This window comes from Recurvomyces mirabilis, assembly GCF_035927965.1.
Source record: "Recurvomyces mirabilis strain CCFEE 5264 chromosome Unknown scaffold_35, whole genome shotgun sequence".
NCBI lineage: Eukaryota > Fungi > Ascomycota > Dothideomycetes > Mycosphaerellales > Teratosphaeriaceae > Recurvomyces > Recurvomyces mirabilis.
The window spans coordinates 156,081-180,660 of record NW_027041969.1 but is presented as its reverse complement, the minus strand read 5'-3'; the positions used below and the strand labels follow the sequence as shown (position 1 = coordinate 180,660).

Here is a 24,580-nt window from a genome sequence, read left to right as displayed (position 1 = left end):
GGAGGAGCAAGCTGTTCGGACATGTCACTTATGCCCGAGTTTTTGGCCTCGCTGTGCAGTGGATTGATCAACGTCAAATCATGTCTTGCATTCATCGTTGAGGGTTGTGTGAGCGGGCGCGGGTGCGGACGCGGCATTTGTGCCGAAGAAGCGCCGAACAGCCATCGAACTTCGGGATGAACCAGAACATGGCCTCTAGCAATCACTCGTCGCATACACTGGGATAGGGCGATTCATCAAAGAATCAGGAGGACTCGCAGAGGAGGTGGCAAGATGATTCAACTAAAGGTACGGATGCCAGTAGGAGGAGTGGATGAGCAGAATACCGGCTGGGACAAGTAGTGGATATGATCTGACGGGCAAAGCAGACAATGGTCAATGTCATCGACAACTCCGGAGCCGCCGTGGCGGAATGCGTCAAGGTGTTGAAGATGAAAAGACATGCGAAAGTCGGTACGTCGAGACACATCCTGCACAGCCCACACCCACCCCAAACAACAACCACCCGTTTCACCACCAAGAAAACCCCCCATCCACTAACCCCCCCCCTCCCAGGCGACAAAATAATAGTAGTCGTGCAAAAACAACGCAACTTCGGCCCCGAATCCGGACCCGGCGGTAGCGTGTCCGTCTCAGCAGCCAACAAGGTCCGGCGAGGCGACATCCGGCACGCGGTCGTGGTCCGCACGGCGAAGAAGTACCAAAGGCCGGATGGTAGCGTGGTGAAGTTCGACGATAATGCTTGTGTGCTTGTTAACAAGGGCGGGGAACCCATTGGGTCGCGGTTGAGCGGGGTGGTGGGGAGGGAGATCCGGGAGAAGGGGTGGAGTAAGATTTTGAGTTTGGCCCCGATGCATTTGTAAAGAAAAAGGGGTGAGTGAGCTGTGGGTTGGTTGTGGAAGAGTGGTGGGGGGTTGGGTGTTGTGGTCTGGGGGGGTTTTTTTTGAGGGCATAGCGATGGCGTTTTTTTGGGGGGGGGGGGAGGACAACTCGTATGATGGAAGCCTGTGTATGATATTGGAAGGAAGGGATATTTACCCCCCCTTTTGTAAACATCTGGCTAACGCCACCCCTCATCCACGAGTCCCACCTATGGTATGGCCTGGACGTGGCCCCCTTAACATGGCACCGATTGCTGAAGTGTCCGATCCCTCGATTTCAAGCGCAAGGGATATTGGTTGTCATGCCACTCGTGCTTTACGAAAATCGCCGTCGGATACTTTCACCACTCCCCCCCCCAATTCAAAAATTCAAAGCCCGAACATGACACAGCAGCCTCAGTCCTTCCTTCCTTTCTCTTACTACTAGGTCACAAAGTCGCGCATTGCTTCCCGTGCTGGTAACTCAATATCGATTACCAGCTAGACCTGATTTTTCCTCGGCAGCGCGCGGACCATGTGCGAAGGGTTAGGGTTTGGGTAACCTATTAGGACTTTTAGTAGGGGTGTTGTGTCCAAATCACCTATGCAGCGACAATATTGGATTGGACTGCTCACGGCTTTTGATGTAGCCGTCACGGGCAGGCATGTGAGTTTTTGGTGGTCTGTCCTGCTGCATTATGGAGGCGGATTCGTATGGTACGGTATTACTGGCTGCATGGGTGCCAGGGTGCGATGCTCCCGACCGACCTGGCTCGATTCCCGCGATGTTGATGGGGGGTCGAATCTTTTCAAAATCCGGCTCGGATGGTACTCTCTGACAAGATCAGATAGAGGGGACATTGTAGGCAGTGTGGAGGGTAGAAACGTCGGTAAGTCTATAATGCAATGTAGTATACATAGAATCTCTCACACGCCCCTCCCCCACAACTCCCACCACACCGGATCCCCCATCCCATAACCAAAGTCACATCGAATCAAATCAACGCCTGCCCCCTAAACATGCCCCCCCTAACCTCAGCCACAACATCCCTCCTATCCTTCCCCCCCACCAACACAACCCCCCGTCCCCTCCTTCCCATCCTCCCCACCCGTCCCAATCGATGGATGAAATCTATACTAGTGTGTGGGACGTCATATAAAATCACGTGTTTCACTAGTAAAGTGTCGATGCCGCGGGAGTGGAGGTCGGTTGTTATGAGGGCTTTTGTTGCTTTGAGCTCGCGGCGGATGGTGGGGCTGATGGTGGGGGAGGGATTGGGTGGGGTTTGCGGGCTGGGGTCTCGTTGTTGTTGCTGTCTTTGCGAGGTAGCGGGGAGTACTGCCCCCGTGAACGCGGCGAGGATCTCGGCTTGTCTCCGCTCGTCGCTATCCCTCGATAGAGCCGTGGCATCAATCCCTTTCGAGGAGAGATATGTGGCCAACTCCCCCGCTTTCTCCCGCTCGTTGACGAAGACGAGGATTTTCTTCTCGCCTCCTCCACTACTACTACTGCTGCTGTCGTGGTCTTCGTCTTGTTCGAGCGGATTTTCCTTGCCAATATCCCAGATCGTTTGAGCGCATGCTAAATCCCTATTTCCTTGGCAGGGAACTTTATCGATATCCACGACGGAGAGCTGGACGCGTCGGGGAATGGCATGGAGATTTGGGGTTGTGAGACGGTGTATCGCGGGGAAGCGTTTGGTGAGGTAGGTGTCGAGACTGCGGGGGATGGTGGCGGAACATAATATTAGCTGCTGCAAGCTAGGCGTTGCGCGGTCGACGATCGCGGACGTGAGGGGCGAGAAGGAGCGGTCGAGTAGACTATCCGCTTCGTCGATCACGAGGTGGGTAACGCGGGAGAGGAGGTTAGGGTCCGAGGTCGTGATGCTGTTTAGGAGGTGTGGGGTGGAGATTATTATGTCGATTCCGCCGGGGGAGAAGAGGCGGTTGCGGATTACGGTGCTGGTGTAGTTGGCGCTTATCATGGCGGATTTGAATTTGATGGTGTGGGAGAGGTTTTTGATGAGGGCGCCGACTTGGGAGACGAGTTCGGAGGTGGGGAGGAGGATTATGGCGCGTGGTCGGCCGGTTGAGGGGTGTGGGTCGTCTTTTGATGGGCCCTCGAGCTCGAACATTTGCGAATGCTTTTTTAGTGCGTCGTTGTGCTGTTGTTGGGCTGCTAGTATTCGTTCTGCTTCTTGTTCTGCCTTCTCAGCCCGCTTGAAGGCGTCGATGATGGGGAGGACGTAGGCCAGTGTCTTGCCGGATCCAGTCTCGGCGGCTAGGAGGAATTGCTGCATCTCCTTCGATGCTGACACATCCGCCTGCTTCCTCTTCCGTCGCCTCCCATCTTCTGTGCCGAGTAGTGCGGGTATGGCGAGCCGCTGTATGGGCGTGGGCGAGAGATCGATCAAGCCTCCCAGCGCCTGCGACACGACGGACTCCTTGATGGTGGGCAATAGATCGAATTGCTCAAAGCTGTCCATTTCCGCCAGTTCCTGCTTGACTCGTCCCCGCTTCTCATACGACACATTCGCCAACGCTCGCTGCATCTTCAACGCTCGCATGGGATCCTTCCTCTCCTTGTCCTTCTCCGACGACGACGACGAAGCTTTGGTGAACCTGCTCCCGCGCTTCTGCTCGGCGGTGGAGATGCGATTCCTGGGATCAGCTGATCTTCGAGGGGGTTCCGTCATGTTCATCCCACCGAAGGGACTGTTGCGAGTATGCCGCACTGTCTTCTCGCTCGTCGTACTGCGTGGCGGCCCTTTGGCAACATTGGCATTGGGTGATAGAGTCATGCGGGATGGTCTGCGCTTCTGCAGCGTCGCCGCCCCTCGACATTGTTGCGGTTGTGATCGCAGAGCCTTGGAGATGGCGCTGGCCTCGCAGAACGGGCAGATAGAGGGTGAGCGGCGAAACATGATTGTTCACATGTCACGCACATGTCAGCCACATGCTCCTCCTCCTTTGCCCGAAATGTTTAAAGTCGAGACAAAATCGGATCCGATGGGGAAAGGCGGCCGTGTCGTCCATGACAACAGCCGATGCAACGGGTATACGCGTGATGCAAAACACGGGCCAATGATTCAAGCTGTGTTTGACCAAGCCCAAGTCTCGTCCACATCGCATCGCAAACAGTTCACTCTCAGCGATCACAAAAGCGCTGGTCGTGTGAACATTCATCTTCCATACTCTCGTTACCCGACGAGTATGATCTACGCAACATCGGTATAACACCGCCCGATCAATCAAATTCTAAGCGAAGGCGCCTGCGCATTCCACCCACCGCTCTGGTGACAGCATTCCACCGAGGCAGACTATTTCCACTATGGACTCGGTGAGTACATCCAGCTGTAGCCTTGTTTTGTGAGAGGTTGTGCTGTGTCGCGTGCTGACAGTCATGGTGCGCCAGGTCCAGCCACTACGCATATCCAAGTCGGGCAACACGCCTGCTACTTCTCCCAACAAGATGGCCACCTCGAGGCCGCTCGCTGAGATTGGCAACACCAGCCAGCGTCGCAACTCCCCGAGCTACAATCAGGCTACCAGGGTAAGCACGATATCGTCCTTCCTTCGCTAACATATCATGCTGATGTCAATGTTTACTCCACAGAAAGCAATCGTTTCACGCGAGTCATCACCATATACAGAGAACAGCTTGGAGTTCCCTTCGAAGGCTTCGCCATCCCCATTCAAGGACAGGATGTCGCCGTTTCGCTTCGACGAGAACACACCCGATCGCTCACCCTCCCCATCACTCTCACCCACTCGACGTTCCAGTATCGAGCGCCTGAAGCAGTCAGCACGTGTCAAGAACAGCAACATCTTCGCGCTCGAGACCAAGGACGCTTACGATCCCACCTCACTACCGATTGTAGAGCGACCGACTGCTAATAGGCCGCTCAGCATGCAGCTGGCCAACAACAGCTTCACGCGATACGACAGTCTGAAGAAGGAGAACAATCCACTTCGCAGCCCGCAGAGATCGAATGGTCACAAGAGAAGCGGAAGTGAATTCAACGTGCCTTTCTTGAGCCCTACCATGGAGGCTGCAGAAGTGCCTCTGCCGTACAGTCCAGAGAAGCAGTTCAGCCCATCGCCAACCAAGTCTTCTCTGTCGCGCATCAGCAAATATGGACTAGCTCAGGAGTTCAACGAAGGTGCACCATCTGATGACGAGCGAGCTTCTACGCCGAGGGCACTACACAGGCACAACAAGAGCGTAACATTCCACGCTGATCCGCCAGAAATCAACGAGTACGAGCAGCAGACACCCGAGCCTTCTGTGTCTGTTGGATCTCGTGAGGGTAGCTGGGACTCGGAAGACTACGAGCAAGAAGACTACAGCTTCGAACGTGGCAGCTCGGTCGAACAGGACCGCGAGGATAGCTTCGACGAGGATCTTGAGAATGCGGATAAGACGCCAGTCGTGCTGCCAGAAGACTGGTCGCGCATGTCGCCCGAAGCAGCGCGCACGGATTTGATCAACAGAGACGATGATGTTTTTGATGAGTCTCCAAGCCCTACACGACCACCTATCGGACGCTCTACTAGCGTGACATCTGATGGCGAGTCGAGGCCGCTCCCACCTCTACCAGGATTCATGAAGGCTAAGCGCCCTTCATGCAGCAAGGACGAGATCATGAAGATGATGCAGCCTTCGACCACCGAGCATGAGCAGCGACCAGGCTCGAACTCTTCTGCTGACACCGAGCGCGGCATTCCCGAGGAGCTTGTAATCACCAATCTCGACACGGGCGAGAAGAGCGACATCATAACCCCGGCCGTCACGGTTGAGGAGCTCGGTGATCTCCCGGATCTGGCTGCTGCACCACCACGCATCTCGCGCGAAAGCATCCTTCGCAAGATTCGCAGCTCGAAATATGATTTTGAGGACGAGAGCGACGATGATGCTTCGGTGTATGACGGTGGAGAGACCAAGGCTAGGCCTACTTATGCTGAACTTGCTGAGATGGATCCTGATCAGCCGATTCAGTCTCGGGAGAACAGTAGGGAGACTAGCTCGACATATCTGACTCGTGTCGAGACTGTTCGCATTGAGAAGACACACGAAGTCCTAATCAAAGCCGAGCCCACGGACGACGATGAGATCGACCTCGACGCGATCCCGGCGATTGATACTGCGCAGCTCCAACCTCCTCGTTCGCCGTCGAGAATGGAGGACTATGACCGCCAGTCTTCAGTCATCCGTCGCCGCATGAGTACAGAGAGTGCCCCGGACGACGCTAGCCAGTACTCTGAGGAGCCTGAGGCGGAGAGCACCATGCTCAACTATGCCCAGCCTGAGCCTGAGGTTGATGGCAAGGAGACGTTGCAGGATGCCATGCAGCTCCTCACCATGAAGGACTACGGCGCGCCAGAGCCAGAGCCAGCTCCGCGAGCTGTTGTCGCGGCACCAAGCTTCGTCGGTCTGCCCGCCTATCTCACTGTTGATGACTACGATTTTGGTATGGGCCAGTACATCACACCGTCGCCGCCAGCGTCGAGCGACAGTACTAAGAAACTCGACCTCAACGCCGTGCCCTCCCTGCAACCGAGCGCGATCATTGCTGAGCCGCAGCAGTACCAAAACCCGTACACCAAGCCGCCGGTGATCTCTCCACCAGGTACCCCAGACTCCATCGTGCAGCACAGAACAAGCGATGTCAGTACTCTTCACGATCACGAGCAGTACGACTATCTCTACGATGCACCTGAGTTGCAGCCACAACCACAGCCTGAGACCATTCCAGAAGTTCTTGTCCCCGAGCGCAAATCCACTATCAAGACGAGCGGGAAGCTGAAATCCCGACCTTCGGCTTCTCGCGCGGATCTGGAAGCTATTGGACAGCGCCGTCCTGTTAGTGGCGAGGAGGAGCCGGCTGTGCCTAGTATCCCGAGTACTTACCTTCAAGAACGAGGGATCTTGATTGATGATGCGACGGCTTCTGCCGCGGCTACTGAGAAGGCTGGGCCTATCATTGGGGTTGGGGAGAAGAGGGATGTTGGTCAAGAACGTCGTCGCCAGAGTGGGAAGTTGAGGCTCGATGTTGGGTTTGCGGAGATTGAGTCGGGTGGAGTGGAAGGTGCTTCCATGCTTGGGCTTGATGAGGAGTTTGAGAGGGTTATTGAGGGGCAGAAAGTACGTTGCTGTTTTCCTCCCAATTACTCATGCTCTTATGCTGGTGCTAACATTTCCCAGCAAAAGGGCTACCTCCTGCGCCAGAACGAGAAAGTCATCGTCGCTTCTGCCCGCAACTTCTCGAACGATACGGATAAATCTATGGACAGCAACAATCTACCACCAATGTCGCCTACCATGGATGCACGACCTGGACGAGGCACCCGCAGTGCAGGGAATTCACCTCGCAAGCCGAGCGCCGAGCAATTCCTCAAGACTGAGCCCTGGAATGGCAAGGCTAGGAGGAAGAGTCTTCGTAATGCTTCTGCACAAGGTGCTAGCTACATGAAGGCGCCTGCGCCTCCGCTTCCTGGGCAGGAGAGTGCGCTTGGGGTGGTTGATGAGGACTATGCAGCCGGCACTAGCAATCTGGACGATGATGTCGCCGAGGGTGTCGAGCGTGGTCGGCTTTTCGTGAAAGTCGTGGGCGTGAAGGAGCTCGATCTACCCATGCCTCGCAACGATCGTCTGTACTTCCAGCTGACACTCGACAATGGTCTTCACTGCGTCACTACCGCCAACCTGGAGCTAGGCAAGAAAGCAGCGATCGGGCAGGAATTCGAGCTCGTGGTGCAGGAGGATCTGGAGTTCCAGCTCACCCTCACGACTAAGCTCCCCCCACCACCCAAAGCTCCACCAATGTCAGCACCGCCTAGTCCTACCAAGAGCCTCAAGAGCCAAAAAGGCGGTTTCGCCTCCCGTTTCCTCTCCAGCCCGAAGAAGAAAGCCGAGCGCGAGAGGCAGGAGCGCGAAGCCCTTGAAGCTGAGGAGAGACGAGCTCGCGAGGAAGCCCAACGCAAACGTGCTACTATCCAGCCTACGGCATGGGATATGCTCCACGACCTCGTCAACGCGGCCGATGGCTCTTTCGCTCGCTCGTACATCAACCTCAAGACCCACGAACATGGCTGTTTCGGCCGCCAAATGACCGTAGACGTCCCGTGCTACAACGAATGGGCTTTGGAAAAGGACACTCATGTCGTCAATTCCGTGAGGAGTAAACGCGGCACCCACGCCGGACCTGTACGGAAACCTCCTTACGTTGTGGGTAAACTCGAGCTTCAACTCCTGTACGTCCCGAAGCCGAGGGGTGCGGGGGATGAGGATATGCCGAAGAGTATGAGCTCCGCTCTACGGGAAATTAATAAAGCGGTTGAGATTAAGGAGGTCGTGCATGAGGGGTGTTTGAGCCAACAGGGAGGCGATTGCACGCACTGGCGTCGTCGGTTCTTCCGGCTTCAGGGGTCGCGGTTGACGGCTTATCACGAACATACGCATCAGAAACGCGCCGTCATTAATTTGGCTAAGGCGTCTAGGCTTGTGGACGATAAATCCACCCTCGTCTCCAACCCAGCCAATGCCAATGGTGTCACTGGTGTGAGCGCCAAGGGCAGAAGAAAATCCGCTTTCGCCGAGGAGGACGAGGGGTACCAGTATGTGGAAGAGGGGTTTCGCATCCGGTTCGCGAATGGGGAGACGATTGATTTTTACTCGGATTCGGCTGGCGAGAAGGACTCGTGGATGGAGGCTTTGAGGCAGGTGGTGGGGAAGCCTGTTACTGAGGGGAGTAAGAAGGGGAAATGGACGGATTTGGTGCTGGCGAGGGAGAGGGCTGCTGCTGCTGCTGGGGGCGTAGCGTCCACAGCGTCGTCGTCGGTGGATACTTCGTCTTCGCCTTCGAAGTTCTCGGTGACGACGGGCACGACAGAAACGCAGGACTTCGCCACTGCTGCTGCTGCTGCTGCCGGGGCTCTGCCACGCCCTGCCGTCCAGCGCAAGCCTTCGGATCGGAAATCCGTTCCTTTCGCTACTGCTAGCAGGAGCGTGCCGGGTTCGCCTGTTAAGGGGCCGCCGACGCAGCGACCGCCGCCACCGCCGATGGCGAGGGCGGAGACGAGCAGGGCTGGGACGCCGCCGATGGCTCCGAGGACGAAGGGGAGGGCGAGGGATGCGGTTAAGAGTATGATTTTTTAGTGGATTAGGAGGCTGGTTGGTTGAGATGGTGGGTGGGGGATGGGGATAGGATGATGAGGTTGATGGATGTTGTGGATATGGCTCTGTTGACCGTTTTCTCTCGTATGGATTGTACACTGGATCGGGGATGGATGGGTGGGAAGGCAAAGGCGTATCGGTCGCTTTTTGCACACACATGGTTGTTTTAGCTTTCACTTTTCCCTCGAATGCTGGGGAGTGCGTGTAATGATGTTATGGAGACCGAAAAGGGGAGGGATACATACATACGCTACCCACTGAAACCACGAAAGTCCGAAAAACCATCATATCATACATACACTCCTCACCTTCCTTCTATTCTGCCAAATAGCTATAACATATACACCCCCCCTTCTTCCCCCTCTACCACTCCTGTACCTCCCCCCCTTCCCGACTCCGAATACTCCCGTTAGCCCAATACCTACCACTCCACCCCCTCACATCGTCCCCTTCATCCAACGCCAACCTCACCGGAATCCGCGCTCCTTCCTCCGGCGTCTTGGGCGGTTGCACGCTGCGACTCCCTACCAGTCGTCCCATGTCTGTTGCTATCCAGCCGGGACAACAGCAGTTGATTAGTAAGGAGGGATTTTGATGTGCAAGGAGGGCGGTGAAGGCGTTTACGAGGCCTTTGGACACGCTGTAGCTGCGTTGGGGCGGACCGAAACCGGTGGATTCTTCTGTGCTGGCTTTTACGGAGGTCTGGTGGGTTTGTGTTAGCTTGGTGGATCAATTTGATTGGTTTTGGAGAGACTGGTTTTTGGGGTTGGCTTACGAGGTATTCGTCGGCGATCTTGTCTAGGTCCTCGAGTGTGTTTTGGGGATGTCGGAAGCGGGCTTGCGTTGCTGAGCTGTAGGGTTTGAGGGACGAGGCGACGGAGGAGAGATTCACTATACGGCCCTGTTTTGCCATCAAAGGGATGAAGGTTTGGCACATCTTTATCGGCAGACAGGATCAGCAGGCTGGCAACGATGACACGGATAGGGGGATTGGATACCTCAAGCGTGCCTCTGTAGTTCACATCAAGTGTCCTCTTGGCATTCTCAGGTCCGTACTCGTTATCGAGATTGACACCAGCGTTATTGATCAGGACATCGACTGCGTTCCCGAATGACTTGACATCGTCGGCGAAAGTGGCGATGCTTGATGAGCTGGTGATGTCGAGCTTTGGGAACAGAATTTGCTGATCTTTGTTGCTCGAAGGTAGGTCCAGTTTAGCTCCAGATCTTGACGCAGCGTAGAGACGTAGAGGACCGAGATCTGAGCGCTGGAGGATGAGTTTGCAGATGGCTTGGCCGATGCCGCGGTTCTGGTGTGTGTCAGTTAGTTGGGTGGTGTGGCGAACGGATTGGAGTAAGCAGAGGATGTAGACTGACTGCACCTGTTACTATCACGGTCTTTGGAGACATGGTCGTCGGTTCTTCTGAAATCTATCTAAAGTGTGATAGAGACCCATGTATTGAACACACTGATGTTGTTGTTAAACGATGGTGGTGAAGGGCTATTGTGTATATATTCAGTACACCGTAATCAATGATGACAAGATATGTCGATCTTGGAAGCATTTCGATTCTAACACCATCATCCTCCACCTGAATGTCTATTTCAGGGCACCAGATGTCTAATGGAGCTCAGACCTGACGTCTCGTCATTCAAGAGCGAGAACAATAGATGTAGCAGAGCACTCGTTGTCAACCAAAGCAATGGTCGTAGTGATTGGTTACATGTGCGTCGGTAGGTATCCTCGTGCTGATCAAATTGTTCCCCTTAGACATCTACTGTGCTGGCAATCGCTAGAAGCAGCGCTTCTACTGACGATCGAGCGTGCGCCGATACAGCTTGATGCCCCTAACAGACACATGGGCGTGAAACAGTGGATGGCTGCCCATAAGAGCGGAAATCAACAAAGAACAAAGGCACATGTCACGGTTCCGGCAAGCAATGAGTCCTGGTGGAAGGTCTTCAACGGGATGAAGCTATGAAATATGGCAGCGTTGTCGTTGAGTCTGATAGTGACACAGACGACATTGCGATTAAATTATGTTCGCACAATGCCCAACTTATTACGACCCATGAAAGAACGTCTGCGTCGGCTGGGATTGTCTCTTTGGCCTGTGAGGAGATGTTGGGCAACACAGCTCGCACCAGGAAATGGCCCTCGAGTGTCGAAGCCGAAGAGCCCAACCACGCGAGCAAAGTCCATCCGCTAGATCAGGGTCTCTTTGGCACGGAAGCCGGAGGTGGCGATGGCACGGTACGATGGGATGCTGGATGCAACGGCCAAGCTGCGGATGTGCAATGCCCGTGTGCTGGCAGCAGCTGGTGGGCTCCACGTGTTGGCTTGCCCTGGCTCCGAAGATGGAGATAGTGCGGGAGGTGGGCAAGGACGACTGAACGAAGCCACGAAGATTCGTCTGCAAGGGTGGAGCGATTGCGCCGAAGCATGGCAAAATCTCCACGACGCACACACTGGCCTTGCAGAGCCTCTCGAAGCTTTCACGAGAGGAACAGAGAAGGATCTACTGCCACCGAGCTCGGTCAACGCCGTGACAATGTTTTTGAACGCTGTTCGAGCCCTTGAGTCAGCTCTTCAGAAACGTCAAATCCGAACTCAGAAGGATATCGGTACTGGCATAAAATCAACCACCACAGGCGTTCGCACCAGCACAGATGCCTCACCAAGTAAAGGCGTCCCTCCAGTGCCGACGGTCAACGAGCAGCGCCATCTAGACGATATCAGCGGCTTCTACGAAAAGCATGCCAGCCGTATGGCACGAGCTCTTGACCTTCTCAAAAGATGCTCGCCGCCGTTCTTTGCCTACAAAGCGTGGAGCTGATGGCTTGAGTGTTCAAGAGCGCTACAAGGCCGCCCAACGGGAACTGAAAAACTACTATCCAAGGCCAGCGCCAACGCCGCTGGGATCGGATGATCAGCGTCTTCAGCAAGAACTCTGGCAGAAGTATGATAAGGCTCATGAGGCGCTAGGAGATTCTTGGGACGCCTTCCTGAAAAGTCGCGACCGCCGTGAATACTGGCGTCAAGCTAAAAAGTTCTTCGAGACTCACCCTGAGGGGACTGAGGATGACGTTGCGCAAGGGATGCGGACCATGATGATCAACTACTACGACAGACTGGTCGCGGCAGAGCAGACCTATCGTGATTGTAGGAATAGAGCTCTGCCCCTGGGAGGTGATATCAAGGAAGAGGAGCCCGCAACTAGTTCGATGATAGATGTGGACATAGATGTTGGGCCATTTCCCCAGCATCGTGATGACGGACTCAGTGGCTCTGCCGGGTTCAACGCTAATAAGGGTAGGATGAAACTAAGACTGATGGCCTCTATCAACTTGTGGAGATTCGAGGTCATTGAAGGAGCTTCGGAAACGGGCGAAAGGTACACAGATGTTGCGAATGAAGAGAATGTCGATCTGGGCTTGGATTCTATACCACCCAATACGAGGATTGAGGGTGATACGCTAGCGAGATCAGCCGTGAAGTCCAAGGTACTCAAAAAATGCCATCGAGATTGCCAGGTACTCAGGGAGACGCTTTTGGCAACTGACATTACACAATAGTAGATCGAGATTAGCATACAAGCTGCAGTGCCTTCCCACTCCGCTTTCAAGCTGCGCATAATCATGTTGCATTCTACGACCAACAAGCATCAGGCAGCTTCAGCCTGAACAGCGAATCGCAGGATACACCTCGCGGAAGCGAGTCAACTTGTCAGCCTCCGCTATGTTGATCTGCTTCTGTGGCAGCAGCAAAACTTAAGCTGTTTCCCCGTTGTCACGGACCTGGTACTAGTCTCTGGATCCAACAGTACCACTAAGTAAACTTGCGTCGCTTGTTGCTCATTATGAAATCCTCCGTACTGTCACCGTTGATAGCACGAAAGTCAAAATCTTCTGCGATCCTGCGATTCCAGAGGCTGACGGCTGTCTCCTCTGAACTGCTTCTCGTACTGCAGATGTAGAAAGACCGGCAAGCTCGATTTTCTCGCCTGCGCTGGTTGGCCTCGATCAATGATAGGTTCGGTGATGGCTGTGTCGAGCCAGGTGGAAAGCTCGTCAAAGGGTCCGGCTACTGCTGTCGTCAGCGAACTCGAACGCGCCTGTCAGTCCTGTCTCTTCCTCATCCATTGGCAACTGGACCTTAGCCAATCTTGGCACTGTACCTGGTGCAGCCGCTCGACGGGAGTTGCCAGCCGGTAGCTCGTCAGATCGAGCGTCTTTCACGGCTTGAGTGTGATCCATCCCTTGTAAAGTCGGAAAGGAAGTTTGCTTGATCGCAGATATAGTCGCGTGCGCGGGAGAGACGGGGCCGAAGCTGAATTGGGCTGGGGGCAGTAGGCTCCGACTATTGCTGAGGTTGTGGAGGTGTGTGAAATACTGTGATGCCATCCCAGCAATCACTCGCAGGTGCTCCAGCATTTGGTAACTCCATGGTGGCGTTGCGTGCATGGGCTGGAAGCCTATTGGAGCTGCTGGCGAAGGCCCGTACTGCTGCATCAGCCTGTTCAGATTGCCCTCAGCCAAGTTTGCCACATTTTGCATCTCGGGCTGCTCGTATCCGATGAATCGGCCTGGCAGAGTACCCATGTCGGCCGCTGCAGAGGCCCAACCAGCCAGTTTATCAGCGACTTTGTTACCAGCACACTAGCCGCGACGAAAGGTGTGAGCGAACTCGACTTCGGTCTCAAGTGGTGCCTCTGAGACGGGGTCAAGAACGTCCCTGAAGAGCCACACTTGTTGCTGTTCATCCCATCGACGTGGAAGGTCGCTCTCGTAGATCTTGCGTAAGGCACTTTCAGAGTCCGTGAGGATGAGGGCGCTCTGGCCAGCACGAAGAAGGTCAACCCGCAGCACGGCTACCAAGGCCGCCGTGATGGCTTGGTACTCTACTTTGTTGTTATCGTCGGGCGCTACCGTGATAGAGAGGCCGTCCCAGATCCCGTTGTGACGATAGTGAGCAACGCCAAGTCCGGATGCTTTGGACGACTGTGAAGAGCCATCTGTATAGACGACACATCGATCGAAGTCTTGACGGAGAAATCGAATGTCTGGCGCTGAGAGGCGTCGCCCACCTGTGCTTACCTTCGTAGCGTGCGGGACGTGATACAAGAGCAAGCTTCCTCCTTCTTATCCTTTCGATCCTGCGCTTCTCCTTATCTTCTTGAGCCTTGAGCGGATCGCCGTTCGAGTGGTCAGGCGCTTTACCCCAGGTCCTTGAGCCAGCGTTATGCTTGCTGTGCTTCACACCTGGTCTTTTGTGCACTCCGAAGGGCTACGGCATGCTCAACTTGATGTTGCTGCTTTGGTCATTGGTCATCCGTGTGAAGCGGGATGCCGTGGGACTAGACACCTGTGGCTTAGCACGAGCCGCGGAAGGCTCCAGCATTCCCCGGGATCGTTGTTCTTCGATGAGTGCCGGAGTGCTTGGGCGATGCTGGTCCAGCTCACCAGGATCATCGGCCTCGCTGTCATCCTCATCATCCTCGTGTTCCTTGATTTCGAACTCAAGTAGGCTCGTCTCGTCATCATCATTATTGCTCTGAGAGTTGTTGGCAGGACCAAGAGCATTGTGTACACTGTTCATGTGACCACATCCGTGTCTCAAGAAGTAGGGACCTTGTCCAACATGAACGAGGAAGTAAGTAAGTGCAACATCTTCCTGCAGGTCGTCTTTCCAGGCGCGGAAGCACTAATCTCGATTCAGCCCCATAAAAGTCCGTGCGAGCTTGCAAAGCTGTAAGTGAATGGAGCGGCGTCACGCGCAGGTCCAGGCGCCCGACCGAAATCCTGGTAGCTTCTACATTCGCACGCGACGCATGATGGTCATGCGCAGGCGGATAGGCGTGAAGAGCGAATCGAGCTGGAGAGAACAGTGGGAGGTGTGGGTGCAATGCACGAATTCGCATGGTCAGCATAAGTAGGCTCAACTCGTTCTCGATCGACTTCTATTTGAGCACGTAGTCCGAGAGTCAGCAAGCAACCAATGCTGACTGTTGAGCCAAACTTGGAGAGCGGGACTTGCTCGTAAGTGAGTCTCCGCGGTAGGATTACTACTGCGTCAGCGATCCAACAGCCACCTCACTACGCCATATCGCCGTATTTCCAGATCTCGGAGCACCTTCAAGTCCTGGGCCTGCCTTCGAGCGCAAATTTCTGCAATAGACTCGAGGTAGCATACCAGTCTGGGTTTCGAAGGCTGCCACAAGCGACGGACGCCAACGGCAGTAGCATCGAGGGAGACCAGATCAGGTTGTGGATATAAGTGGCTCGAACTCCTATGCATCTGACTGGAGTGTCGTGATGGAAGATTGAGCATATATAGTAAGCCGAAGAGCACTCGACGAAGGACCACAGCTGGCGTGGCCGTGATTGTGTTATGGAATATCACCCTCGATTCCGCGAGTCACCAATACTATCTTCGCGGTCTTTTTCCCAGACGCCTTGCTAAGTTCACAGTATAATCATGTACACCTTCACTTCTTTGAAGCTCTCTGATTCTTGGGATAACCCCGGACGATCACGGCCCAGGTCACGACATCCTAACTCTCTTCTTCCCATTCATCGTCGGCACCTGATCCACCAGCATCTCGCTTTCATCCCTCTCGTCCTCTTCATCATCATCCTCATCCACAACCCTCCTCTTCCTCCCTTTCGGGATAGAATTCGCAACAGCTCCCCCCTTGACCTCACGCTCACCATCTGCGTCTTCAGACCTGCCGCCCATCTTCTCCACCCTCTCAAGCAGAGCAACATATCCCTCCACGACACCCTCTAGAACTCCCTCTAACTTCTCCACCCGCTCTACCCGCTCGACCTGCGCGAGTAGATCCCTGTTGTGCAGGTACAATCTCTGCTTAGCCATCAATCTCCACAGGTAGAAAGCTCGATCGAACTCGTTGCTCGCCTTCAGCTTTCTCGTGATTCTACTCCGGGAGCGGTTGGAGGCGGGGATGAAGGAGAGGGTGTGCATCTCTATCAGGCGGTTGAGTTGGCGATCCGTCAATTTCGTTTTTCGTTGTAGTTGTGTTCGGGTTTCTGGTATCAAGGACAGAATCAGATCGAGCGGAATGTCGGAGGTGGCGGGTAAGTCCGTAGCTTTGAGTTCTGTGTTGAGTCGTAGTGCAGCGAATTCAGGCACTTTCGCGCGTAGGTGTTGAAGGTCGCAGATGTCTCGCAGATCGTCGAACGCTTCATTGGGGTCCTCAACGGTGAACTCGTGAACGTTCGCGGCTATGGTGAGGTGGCTGTACATTGTGTTATATAGCTGTTGACCGTGGCCGGCACCTTGGTACGGTGGCAGGATGAGGAACTGGGAGAGCCGTTCTCGGCTAGGTAGGTCGAGAGGCGAGGATGTACTGTCCGCGGAGGAGACAAGCTTGTCAAGAGACTTCTCAGTGTAAGCATCTTCATCTTCTTTGAGAGGGTCCGCTCGGCTAGGAAGCGTGGAGACGCGGTATGAAGTCCCATAGCCCACCAGTGAATAGGGCGATGCTTTCGGCATGGGTCTGTGGTCGAGTCGGTAGAGCAGGAAGAGCTTCCATCGTTTGGTGCTCCAGTCATGCTCCAGCTGTAACATCGACCCGCCTTCGATGAAAAGTGGGATGAGGATCTGCATGTTCTCCAGCAATTCTCTCGCCGCTGAGTCCGCAAGACTTGCACACCAGATCTCATGATTGATGCCATCACGTGAGTACTCTGCTATCCTTCGTCCTGGCGGCACAAACTCGTTCGCTGCGTCATCCCGCAGCACATCCTTCTTCCCACCGCCACCAAATGCACTTTCGGGAAGGAAGTCCGCCAAGGCAGCCTTGACGTCTGTCGGCCTCACTTCGCCGTGCGCCTGGAACTTCTTGCCGTGCGATATCTTGACATGCGGTCGCAGATTGTGAGCAGCGAATGTGATGTCGATGCTGAGATCACGATAGCCGAATATCGCCTCTTCCTCGCCGAAGATGGGGTATGTGAATTCGGGTTGGAAGAAGGCGGTCGTGGTGTTCGTGGTCGGATTGTAGAGGTGGATGGTCGTGCAGGCGGTGCTGTTCGTCGACCATTCCTCCACCTGTGCCGTGATCTCCGCCGTAAGCTCGTCGCCGACTTCCATGCTGGCGTTGCGGGGCGGTGTTGGTAATTTTGTGTAGGGAGATGTCCTTGTGAAGTGAAGCTGTGAGCTTGACGCGCTTCGCGTCGTGATCTTAAAGTGGTGGTCCAAGCTCCAAGTCCCGATCAGCTAAAGTTATTGTTGCACCGAGTCCATTCAGCTACAAAGGTGATAAGGTGATCGCTGGACTCGAGAATGCAGTCGCATAGGCAATAACAGCACATTCACGAATCACGTGGAGGATACACATTGCCCGACATGGCAGCTGGCGGCCTTCTAATGCTCATACTGCTATGCGCAGTCATGGGGATAGCGTGAGTCTCGAACCTCATCTCATAGTAGGCAATAGCAGCCAGTCTGATTGCGTAAGGTAGGTCGTTTCTCGCTGGCATACTCCCTCTCCTCTTCTCCCTATCAGAGCGACAACTCCGTCTCATAACCGCACTAGGGACTGGTGTGTTAGTAGGAACATCACTGATCGTGATCATACCGGAGGGTGTGGAGACATTGTACAGCGCTGGCAAGGAAGGTGGACATGGCCATGGTCACGAGAGAAGGGCAGCGGTGCTTCAGGGCAGAAGGCATGTAGGTCTGAGCAAGCCAGCGGCGGTATCGTGGTCAAATCATGAGCGGAGAGACGATGTACTCGATTCCTTAGGCGTGGACGGCAACATTGCGGTCTGGGAGACTACAGAGCAGTCAGCCGCACAAGATATTACAATACCAAGCACGAGCGCTGGTGAGACAGGCCATGACGAAGACGAAGAAGACGACCACGATCACACCGGCCCAGAACCACATGCATGGGTAGGCCTCTCCTTAGTTTCAGGTTTCGTCCTGATGTACCTCATCGACACTCTCCCCCGCGCCCTCGCAAGCTCCCAGACAAAACCGCGCCGGTTCAGCATAAGTCTAATCTCTCTATCCTTCAACCACTCCGCGGACAATACCGCCGAAGCAGAGACACCCACGCAAGAGAGTTCCTCTGGCCCTATGTCCACGGCCAACCTACCCAAACCAAACTCCACAACCCTAGGCCTCCTAATCCATGCAACAGCCGACGGAATCGCGCTAGGAGCTTCCTCCGCCTCAAACACCAATACTGGCAACCGCCTCACACTGGTGATCTTCCTGGCTCTCATGCTGCACAAAGCACCCGCAGCCTTCGGTCTCACAGCCGTACTCCTCAAACAAGGTCTTTCCAAACGCATGGCCCGAGCCCATCTCATCGTCTTCTCTCTCGCAGCGCCCGTGGGCGCAATAGGGACCTGGATTGTGGCGAAGATGTTTGCTGGTGGGTCTAGCGCAATGAGTGGGAGGGAACCGGCTAGTACGCAGTTCGCGACGGGTGTGCTGTTATTATTTTCTGGTGGGACGTTCTTGTATGTGGCTGTGCATACTATGCTTGAGAGTTCCTCGGGAGGTCATGAGCATGATGGGAATGGGCAGGTAGGTGGGAATGGGTATCTGGGGCTTGGGAATTTGGACGTGGAAGAGGGGGATGGGTATGGTATGGGCAATGATTCGGCTAGTAAGCATCGCGTGTCGGAGGGCGGCGGGGTGGTGGATGTCCTTGTCACGGTCGCGGGAATGCTCTTGCCTCTTCTTACTGGGTTGGGTGGGCATGGGCATTGAGAGGCTGTGTCTTGATCAGCAGTACGATGGGTTTGGGATGATGATACGATAGGATATAGTGTGACAGATCTCATCTTCACCTCTCAAGTCGCCATTGTATCTGCGTAACGTCCCGCAACGGCCGTCATTGGAACCAGCAGGCATAATGTCCCTTAATTGATGACAAAATCCAGCCGTGTGGTTCTCGCGACTCAAACTTTCTCCACGCCCTGCACATTCCCAAACTTCAACTTTGACAACTCGCCCGACCTCGGCGGCTTGTCCAGCGACATCACCGAGGACATCGTCTACATCAATACATGAAGCCGAACATCCGCCCATCATGGACATCGACATGAAAGCACTGTCGGCGCCCTGGCGACTATCCAATGGCCCTGATGGATGACAAGATCGCTCAGCCCGACCCGGAGACAACCCCATCAACAATCACACACGCCAAAGACTGGCTCTCAACCCACGACCCAGCAAACCCAAGGAATTTCTCCCTGGCGCGCAAAACCTACTCCATCACAGCCGTGACACTGCTAGCCTTCGTCACGACCTTCGCCGCCTCAATCTACAGCCCGGGCGCCCCAGAAGTGGCCAAACTCTTCAATGTCTCCGACGAAGTCGCCATCTTACCACTATCCCTCTACAACCTAGGCCTAGCATTCGGCCCCCTCATCGGCTCACCTTTGAGCGAAACAAGTGGTCGAAAAATCGTCCTGCTGATCAACACACCACTCTTCGCGCTCTTCACTCTCGGCGCGGGACTCGCGAAGAATATCGAAACCTTGATCATATGTCGCTTCTTCGCAGGCGTCTTCGCGGCTCCAGCTGTCGGCAATGCGTCCGCAACCTTGACGGATTATGCTGCTAGTCAGTACCGCGGGATCTCGTTCGCGTTCTACTACTCCATGCCGACGTTTGGAGCGTACGTGGGACCGCTGATCGGTGGATTTGTGACTCAAAACAAGGGTTGGAGGTGGACGCAGTGGGTGACGATCATCTTCTTGCTGGCGTTTTATCTCCCGATCCTGTTCATTCGGGAGTCGTACAAGAAGACCATCCTACGGCGGCGGGCGAAGAAGTTGGGGGTGGAGGGGCCGCCGACGATCCCACGATCGCTGCCGGCGAACGTGCGGTATTTCGCTACCACGCTGGTCTTCAGGCCGGTACACATGCTGCTGACGGAGCCGATCGTGACGCTGGTCTGTCTCTACAACGGCTTCCTCTTCGGCCTAATGTACACCTTCGTCATCGCCTCTCCATGGGTCTACGAACACTACTACCACTTCTCCACCACCAGCCAAAGCCTCTCCTTCCTAGGCCTCATAATCGGCACGGGAACCGCACCAATCCCTCTCCTCCTACTAGACTACTTCGTCTACCAACCGCAACTCCGGAAGTTCCGCAAACAAAAACCATCCGAAGACGATCAATTCCCGCCAGAAAACCGCCTCGTACCCGCCTTAATCGGCTCCTTCGGCCTTCCCATCTCGCTCTTCATCTTCGCTTGGACGGCCCGCCCTGAAATTCACTGGATCGTGCCCATCATTTTCCAATGCACGATCGCCTCCTCCAGTCTCCTGATCTACGCCTCATCAAACCTCTTCATGATGGACGCCTATGGCCCCTTATACGGCGCCTCGGCGGCCGGAGCAGCGATGCTATCCCGGTATTTGATGAGTACAGTGTTCCCGTTGTTCAGTCTGCAGATGTACAAAGCGCTGGGCGTGGGATGGGCGACTAGTCTGCTCGGGTTTTGCACGTTGGCTATGGCGCCTATACCGTGGTTGTTCTGGAAGTGTGGGGCGGGGTTGAGGAAGCGGTCGAAGTATGAGACTAGTTCATGAGTCTGTTCTCAGACGAATGGTGACGTTCAAGACTTCACGACCGCGGCTTGTATGTATCGCATCATGTTATCAGAAACTGTGGCGGGGATACTGTATCTTTGCTTTGCAGCAGCAAGAACTTGCTTGCGAACAGGACCTTATCTTCTCTGATCCTCCAAGCGTGCATACCCAACTTAACAGTCGATCTGTTCAAGCCCCCGCACCGCAGTGCTCCATACCCCTTCTCACGTGGTCCTCTCACCCCGCAACCCATCCCGTTCCTCCTCACACCTCGACATAATTCGCCGGAAAACTGCCCCGCTGGCCCCGACACTCCCCCTCCCACCAATCGTCCACACTCCCCGTCTTCACCAAAATCCTAATCCTATCTCCCTCCCTAAAAGCCAGATCCCCATCATTCTGGGCCTCGAAGTCGTACAGTGCTGTCACGTACTGTGCCGTTTGCTGCTGTGACGGAACTCTCTTGACCGGGATAGGTGGGGCGGCTTTCTTCTTCGCTGCGGCGGCAGAGGTGGAAGACAGGGATGAGATGGCGGAGGATTGGGAGATGCGGCGGTGGGCGGCGAAGTAGTCTTGGGGGTTTGAGGGGATGGCGTGGGCGGGGCCGTTGGTGTTGGTGGGGTAGGGTGGGGAGATGGCTGCGCTGGTGCCTAAGGGCGTGGCGTAGCGACTTGGTGGTGTGGCTTGGCCTGCTGCTTGTTCGTAGGAGGGTGGTGGTTTTTCTGGTAGCCAGGAGGAGGCGGGGGTGCCGGTCGAGTTTCGGTCATAGGGCGGAGCTAGAGGGGATGTGACAGATGGGATCCGTGGTTTGCTGCCCACGGGGATCCCTGGACTCGGCATGCCGTACGGACTTGTCGCAGGAATGCTACCTCCAGCTCCACCCGGTCGCGGAGGCTTAGGCGGCGCCATCTCCTCCTCTTCACCATAATCCCTCCCATCTCCATTCCCAATAGCCAACTGCCCACTGCCCGCACTCCCCTGCCGCCCAAAACTCGGTTTCTGCGGAACACTCGGCGGCGCACTCCCCTTCCTCCCCATCATCCCCCCAACCTTACTCGTAGCCCCACCCGCCTTGTTCCTGAGTCCAAGCCCTGTGTACGTCTTCCCTTTCTCCATAGGCAGATCCATACTCTGATGTACCACCTTCCCCTGGCTGATCGTCTGCAGCCCTTGCTCCAACTCCTTCCTGAAACCCGTGAATTCCTGCTCCCATACACCCACAATCTCCTCGTTGCCTGGGGCAGGATTTGACATCCGATGGGTCTTGGTATATCGATCCAAAACGGTATACACCTGTCCCACGAGCGTCGTCTGTAGCATAATCTGGCTCGCCAGCAGGAACGGGGATAATTCCATCACCGCATCAATCACAGGCGGAAATGTCTGCTTGACCTGCTCGTCCGCCGTCTGGTAGTCGATCTTGGCCTGTGTGGCATTCTGCTCATGCGACGCCAACGCCGCCTCCTCCTTCGCCGACCTCGTGTCCTTCCTCCCCGCATGCTCCACCCGCTTCATGTACTTCTCGTAATCCAGTTTGGTGTTATCCCGATGCTTGAGCGTCTTATGCAACATCTTCATCCCCTCTCTCGCCGTCTCCACGGGCCGGATGAGTTTCTGATCGATGAGACTCAGTTCCTGCAGTAAGTCGGTCTTCAACTCCGAGTACAGTTTCTGCAAACCAAGGCACTTCTGCATGTATCCCTGCGGTGTCTCCGTGGGCTGACTCCGCTGTTCCGGATCATCGAGGGGGCCGATGGGTTTGTAGAGGGTGACTAGGGCTTCGCTGCAGTCGTACTGGAGCTTTAGGATGTCGTCCCAGCTGTTGCGGTAGGCTGTGAGGTCTTTGGTGAGCTGGAGTACGTCAGTGGCAGGTCAGTGGAGTGGTATTGCGTGTTATGGCCTATGATTACCTGCGATAGCATCTCGTCCACCTGCTTAAACTCGGTCAAGATCTGTCCCACGTCTGCTTCGTCCGCCGACCTCTTCATCATGCCGCCGAAGCGACGCTGCATCGACTTCATGGCTGTTGTGATAGCCCGAGGTTTTGAGAGGCTTGAATGATCCGTCCCGTGGCGTCTGCGATGGGCCCCGTTCGAAGCAATGATCAAGTGCACATTGTAATATACGAAAGGAACATGTCTCACGATAATGAAAGCTGGAGGTGGTGCATACAGACGCACGTGGAAGACACGCAATTTGGAGCCGGGAGTTGGAGAAGAGGTGGGGCATTGGGTTTGCTGGCCGTACAGCCTCAATTGGCATGCATCGGGTCGTCGTCAGCTGCATTGATGATGAGGTATACACACGCCGTCAAAACAGTTGTACTTGCTGTACGGGCAAAGAGAGTGGTACGAGAAAGCCGTCATAGTAACGCATCTCCTCCATCATGAATATCAGTCTGGACAGCCCACCATTACGCCATCTCTGCTACCAGACCCGCAGAGTACTCCCTCACAAAATCACAACCGTCTCAATCCCCTCCGTCAGCACACTCTCCCTCTCTTCACCCAGATCACGCACGCCTCCTCACCTCCCTCACAACAGCCTCAAACGTCCCTTCAACCCTCATGCCCTCTTCATCACCCGGACTGCCTCCACCACCAGCAAACTGCCGATGTCCGCTCTCCCTCCGCGTCTCCGGTAGATCCTCCCCAGCCGTCTGCCAAGCCGGCCGGAGGTCCCACGGCGGCAATCGCAGGGGAAGTCTCGCCGGCATCTGACTCGGCCACGTCTCCTCGATCAACGACATCACTTCGCCGAACAGGACGCGATAGCCTTCACCGGAGAAGTGGAGACCGTCTGTGAAGAAGGATTGGAGGGTGGGATTTTCTGGGGAGTCGAGGGAGCCTGGGGTTGGTGAGGCTATGACGGAGGTGGCTGTCGTGATGATTGTAGCGGTCGTACTCGATGAGGACGCATTTGACGGGTTTGCTGGGTATCGCGATGTTGAGGCCGATGGTCTTCTGGTCGTGGTAGATGTTGATGATGATGTTGGGTCGGAGGAGATGCTGGCTGAGCGACTGTAACCCGCTCGTGCAATCATCGCGGTGTGTATGTCGCATACAGGTATGTCCAGCTCTACTCCCAGCGAGCGCACGGCTTCAGCATAGGTAGCAGTATGGGCTGCCGTTCGGCGCAACGTGTTCCGTGGCAGATGCTCATACTTCTCGTGGTCGGTCTGAGATAGTGTTCTTTCATCGATGGGCGGCGTGGTGATGAGGATGATGCGTATGTCCTCATGAGCGACCACGCTAGGACTTTGGATCATTGCTTTGATGTTCCGTTTGAACTCATTGAGAGGGACGGTCTGACTCGGTCCGCCAGGCGAGCCAGCAATCCGAGCATCGTTGGCTCCGAAGAAGATGGTCATGAAGCGCACTTTGGTCACCTCCGGCTCGGGCATGCATAGCGGCAGTGCTTGCAAAGCCTGTGTGGTGTTGTAGCCTGACAAGCCGTGGTTGACGATGTCCAGTCGACGGACGTACGTGTCCGCGAGAGCTGCACCGAACGAGAAAGCCGTGTTTGGCGAGAAGCATTGCTGTGTTATGCTGTCACCAAACAGTAGAAACTGATCGGTGGGGGCAAGGGTGTACGCAGGTTGCGAAAGCATAGCGACAAAGTTGTACGGGCAATGGAGACTGTTCGCGGAGCAGGCCGAACACGCCGGCAAAGTCACAAGTTGGCAGGCACGCCTTATAGCAGTTCCGGAATAAACACAGTTGGGGACGATCTGAGCAAGCTGAGGGTAGCTTTGGTTGGGTATCGATGTATATGCCGAGGGACCGCTTAGCAATGATCGTTCCACCTAGTTAGCACTTTCTTGCAGAAATCGCCACACTACATCAATCGCGGCGCAGCGGGCTCATCGCGATTCTGGGGGGCGTAGAACGGTCTCGATTGTCGGACTAGGAATTCATGCCTGTCGATCATTTCTGCTCGGGCAGTCGGGACGAGGGAGAT

General features: G+C 55.1%; 11 protein-coding genes across 11 annotated transcripts; 5 read left to right on the top strand and 6 right to left on the bottom strand.

Moving 5' to 3' along the window:
• Positions 1-371: 371 nt before the first annotated feature.
• mrpl38 (54S ribosomal protein L38, mitochondrial) lies at positions 372-863 on the top strand (the record flags this gene model as incomplete). The annotated part of the gene is made up of 2 exons (XM_064842637.1): positions 372-453; positions 556-863. The coding sequence occupies 2 exons, from the start codon at positions 372-374 to the stop codon at positions 861-863; spliced, it is 390 nt and encodes a 129-aa protein (XP_064689827.1).
• A 992-nt stretch (positions 864-1,855) lies between these two features.
• Positions 1,856-3,784, bottom strand: MRH4 (RNA helicase; the record flags this gene model as incomplete). Its single annotated transcript, XM_064842636.1, has 1 exon — positions 1,856-3,784. The coding sequence occupies one exon, from the start codon at positions 3,782-3,784 to the stop codon at positions 1,856-1,858; it is 1,929 nt and encodes a 642-aa protein (XP_064689826.1).
• Positions 3,785-4,191: 407 nt separating this feature from the next.
• Positions 4,192-9,018, top strand: BUD4 (Bud site selection protein bud4; the record flags this gene model as incomplete). The annotated part of the gene is made up of 4 exons (XM_064842635.1): positions 4,192-4,200; positions 4,276-4,413; positions 4,477-7,005; positions 7,066-9,018. 4 exons carry the CDS (start codon positions 4,192-4,194, stop codon positions 9,016-9,018), a joined length of 4,629 nt encoding a protein of 1,542 aa, XP_064689825.1.
• Positions 9,019-9,752: 734 nt separating this feature from the next.
• LTS14_009956 (uncharacterized protein) lies at positions 9,753-10,446 on the bottom strand (the record flags this gene model as incomplete). The annotated part of the gene is made up of 2 exons (XM_064842634.1): positions 9,753-10,346; positions 10,414-10,446. The coding sequence occupies 2 exons, from the start codon at positions 10,444-10,446 to the stop codon at positions 9,753-9,755; spliced, it is 627 nt and encodes a 208-aa protein (XP_064689824.1).
• Positions 10,447-11,283: 837 nt separating this feature from the next.
• On the top strand, positions 11,284-12,613 carry LTS14_009955 (uncharacterized protein; the record flags this gene model as incomplete). Its single annotated transcript, XM_064842633.1, has 2 exons — positions 11,284-11,803; positions 11,835-12,613. 2 exons carry the CDS (start codon positions 11,284-11,286, stop codon positions 12,611-12,613), a joined length of 1,299 nt encoding a protein of 432 aa, XP_064689823.1.
• A 1,083-nt stretch (positions 12,614-13,696) lies between these two features.
• On the bottom strand, positions 13,697-14,636 carry LTS14_009954 (uncharacterized protein; the record flags this gene model as incomplete). Its single annotated transcript, XM_064842632.1, has 3 exons — positions 13,697-14,052; positions 14,135-14,286; positions 14,329-14,636. The coding sequence occupies 3 exons, from the start codon at positions 14,634-14,636 to the stop codon at positions 13,697-13,699; spliced, it is 816 nt and encodes a 271-aa protein (XP_064689822.1).
• A 945-nt stretch (positions 14,637-15,581) lies between these two features.
• HAT1 (histone acetyltransferase 1) lies at positions 15,582-17,153 on the bottom strand (the record flags this gene model as incomplete). Its single annotated transcript, XM_064842631.1, has 1 exon — positions 15,582-17,153. One exon carries the CDS (start codon positions 17,151-17,153, stop codon positions 15,582-15,584), a length of 1,572 nt encoding a protein of 523 aa, XP_064689821.1.
• Positions 17,154-17,408: 255 nt separating this feature from the next.
• On the top strand, positions 17,409-18,785 carry LTS14_009952 (uncharacterized protein; the record flags this gene model as incomplete). The annotated part of the gene is made up of 2 exons (XM_064842630.1): positions 17,409-17,464; positions 17,525-18,785. The coding sequence occupies 2 exons, from the start codon at positions 17,409-17,411 to the stop codon at positions 18,783-18,785; spliced, it is 1,317 nt and encodes a 438-aa protein (XP_064689820.1).
• A 368-nt stretch (positions 18,786-19,153) lies between these two features.
• LTS14_009951 (uncharacterized protein) lies at positions 19,154-20,620 on the top strand (the record flags this gene model as incomplete). Its single annotated transcript, XM_064842629.1, has 1 exon — positions 19,154-20,620. The coding sequence occupies one exon, from the start codon at positions 19,154-19,156 to the stop codon at positions 20,618-20,620; it is 1,467 nt and encodes a 488-aa protein (XP_064689819.1).
• Positions 20,621-20,884: 264 nt separating this feature from the next.
• Positions 20,885-22,641, bottom strand: LTS14_009950 (uncharacterized protein; the record flags this gene model as incomplete). Its single annotated transcript, XM_064842628.1, has 2 exons — positions 20,885-22,471; positions 22,531-22,641. 2 exons carry the CDS (start codon positions 22,639-22,641, stop codon positions 20,885-20,887), a joined length of 1,698 nt encoding a protein of 565 aa, XP_064689818.1.
• A 491-nt stretch (positions 22,642-23,132) lies between these two features.
• On the bottom strand, positions 23,133-24,230 carry LTS14_009949 (uncharacterized protein; the record flags this gene model as incomplete). Its single annotated transcript, XM_064842627.1, has 1 exon — positions 23,133-24,230. One exon carries the CDS (start codon positions 24,228-24,230, stop codon positions 23,133-23,135), a length of 1,098 nt encoding a protein of 365 aa, XP_064689817.1.
• Positions 24,231-24,580: the final 350 nt, after the last annotated feature.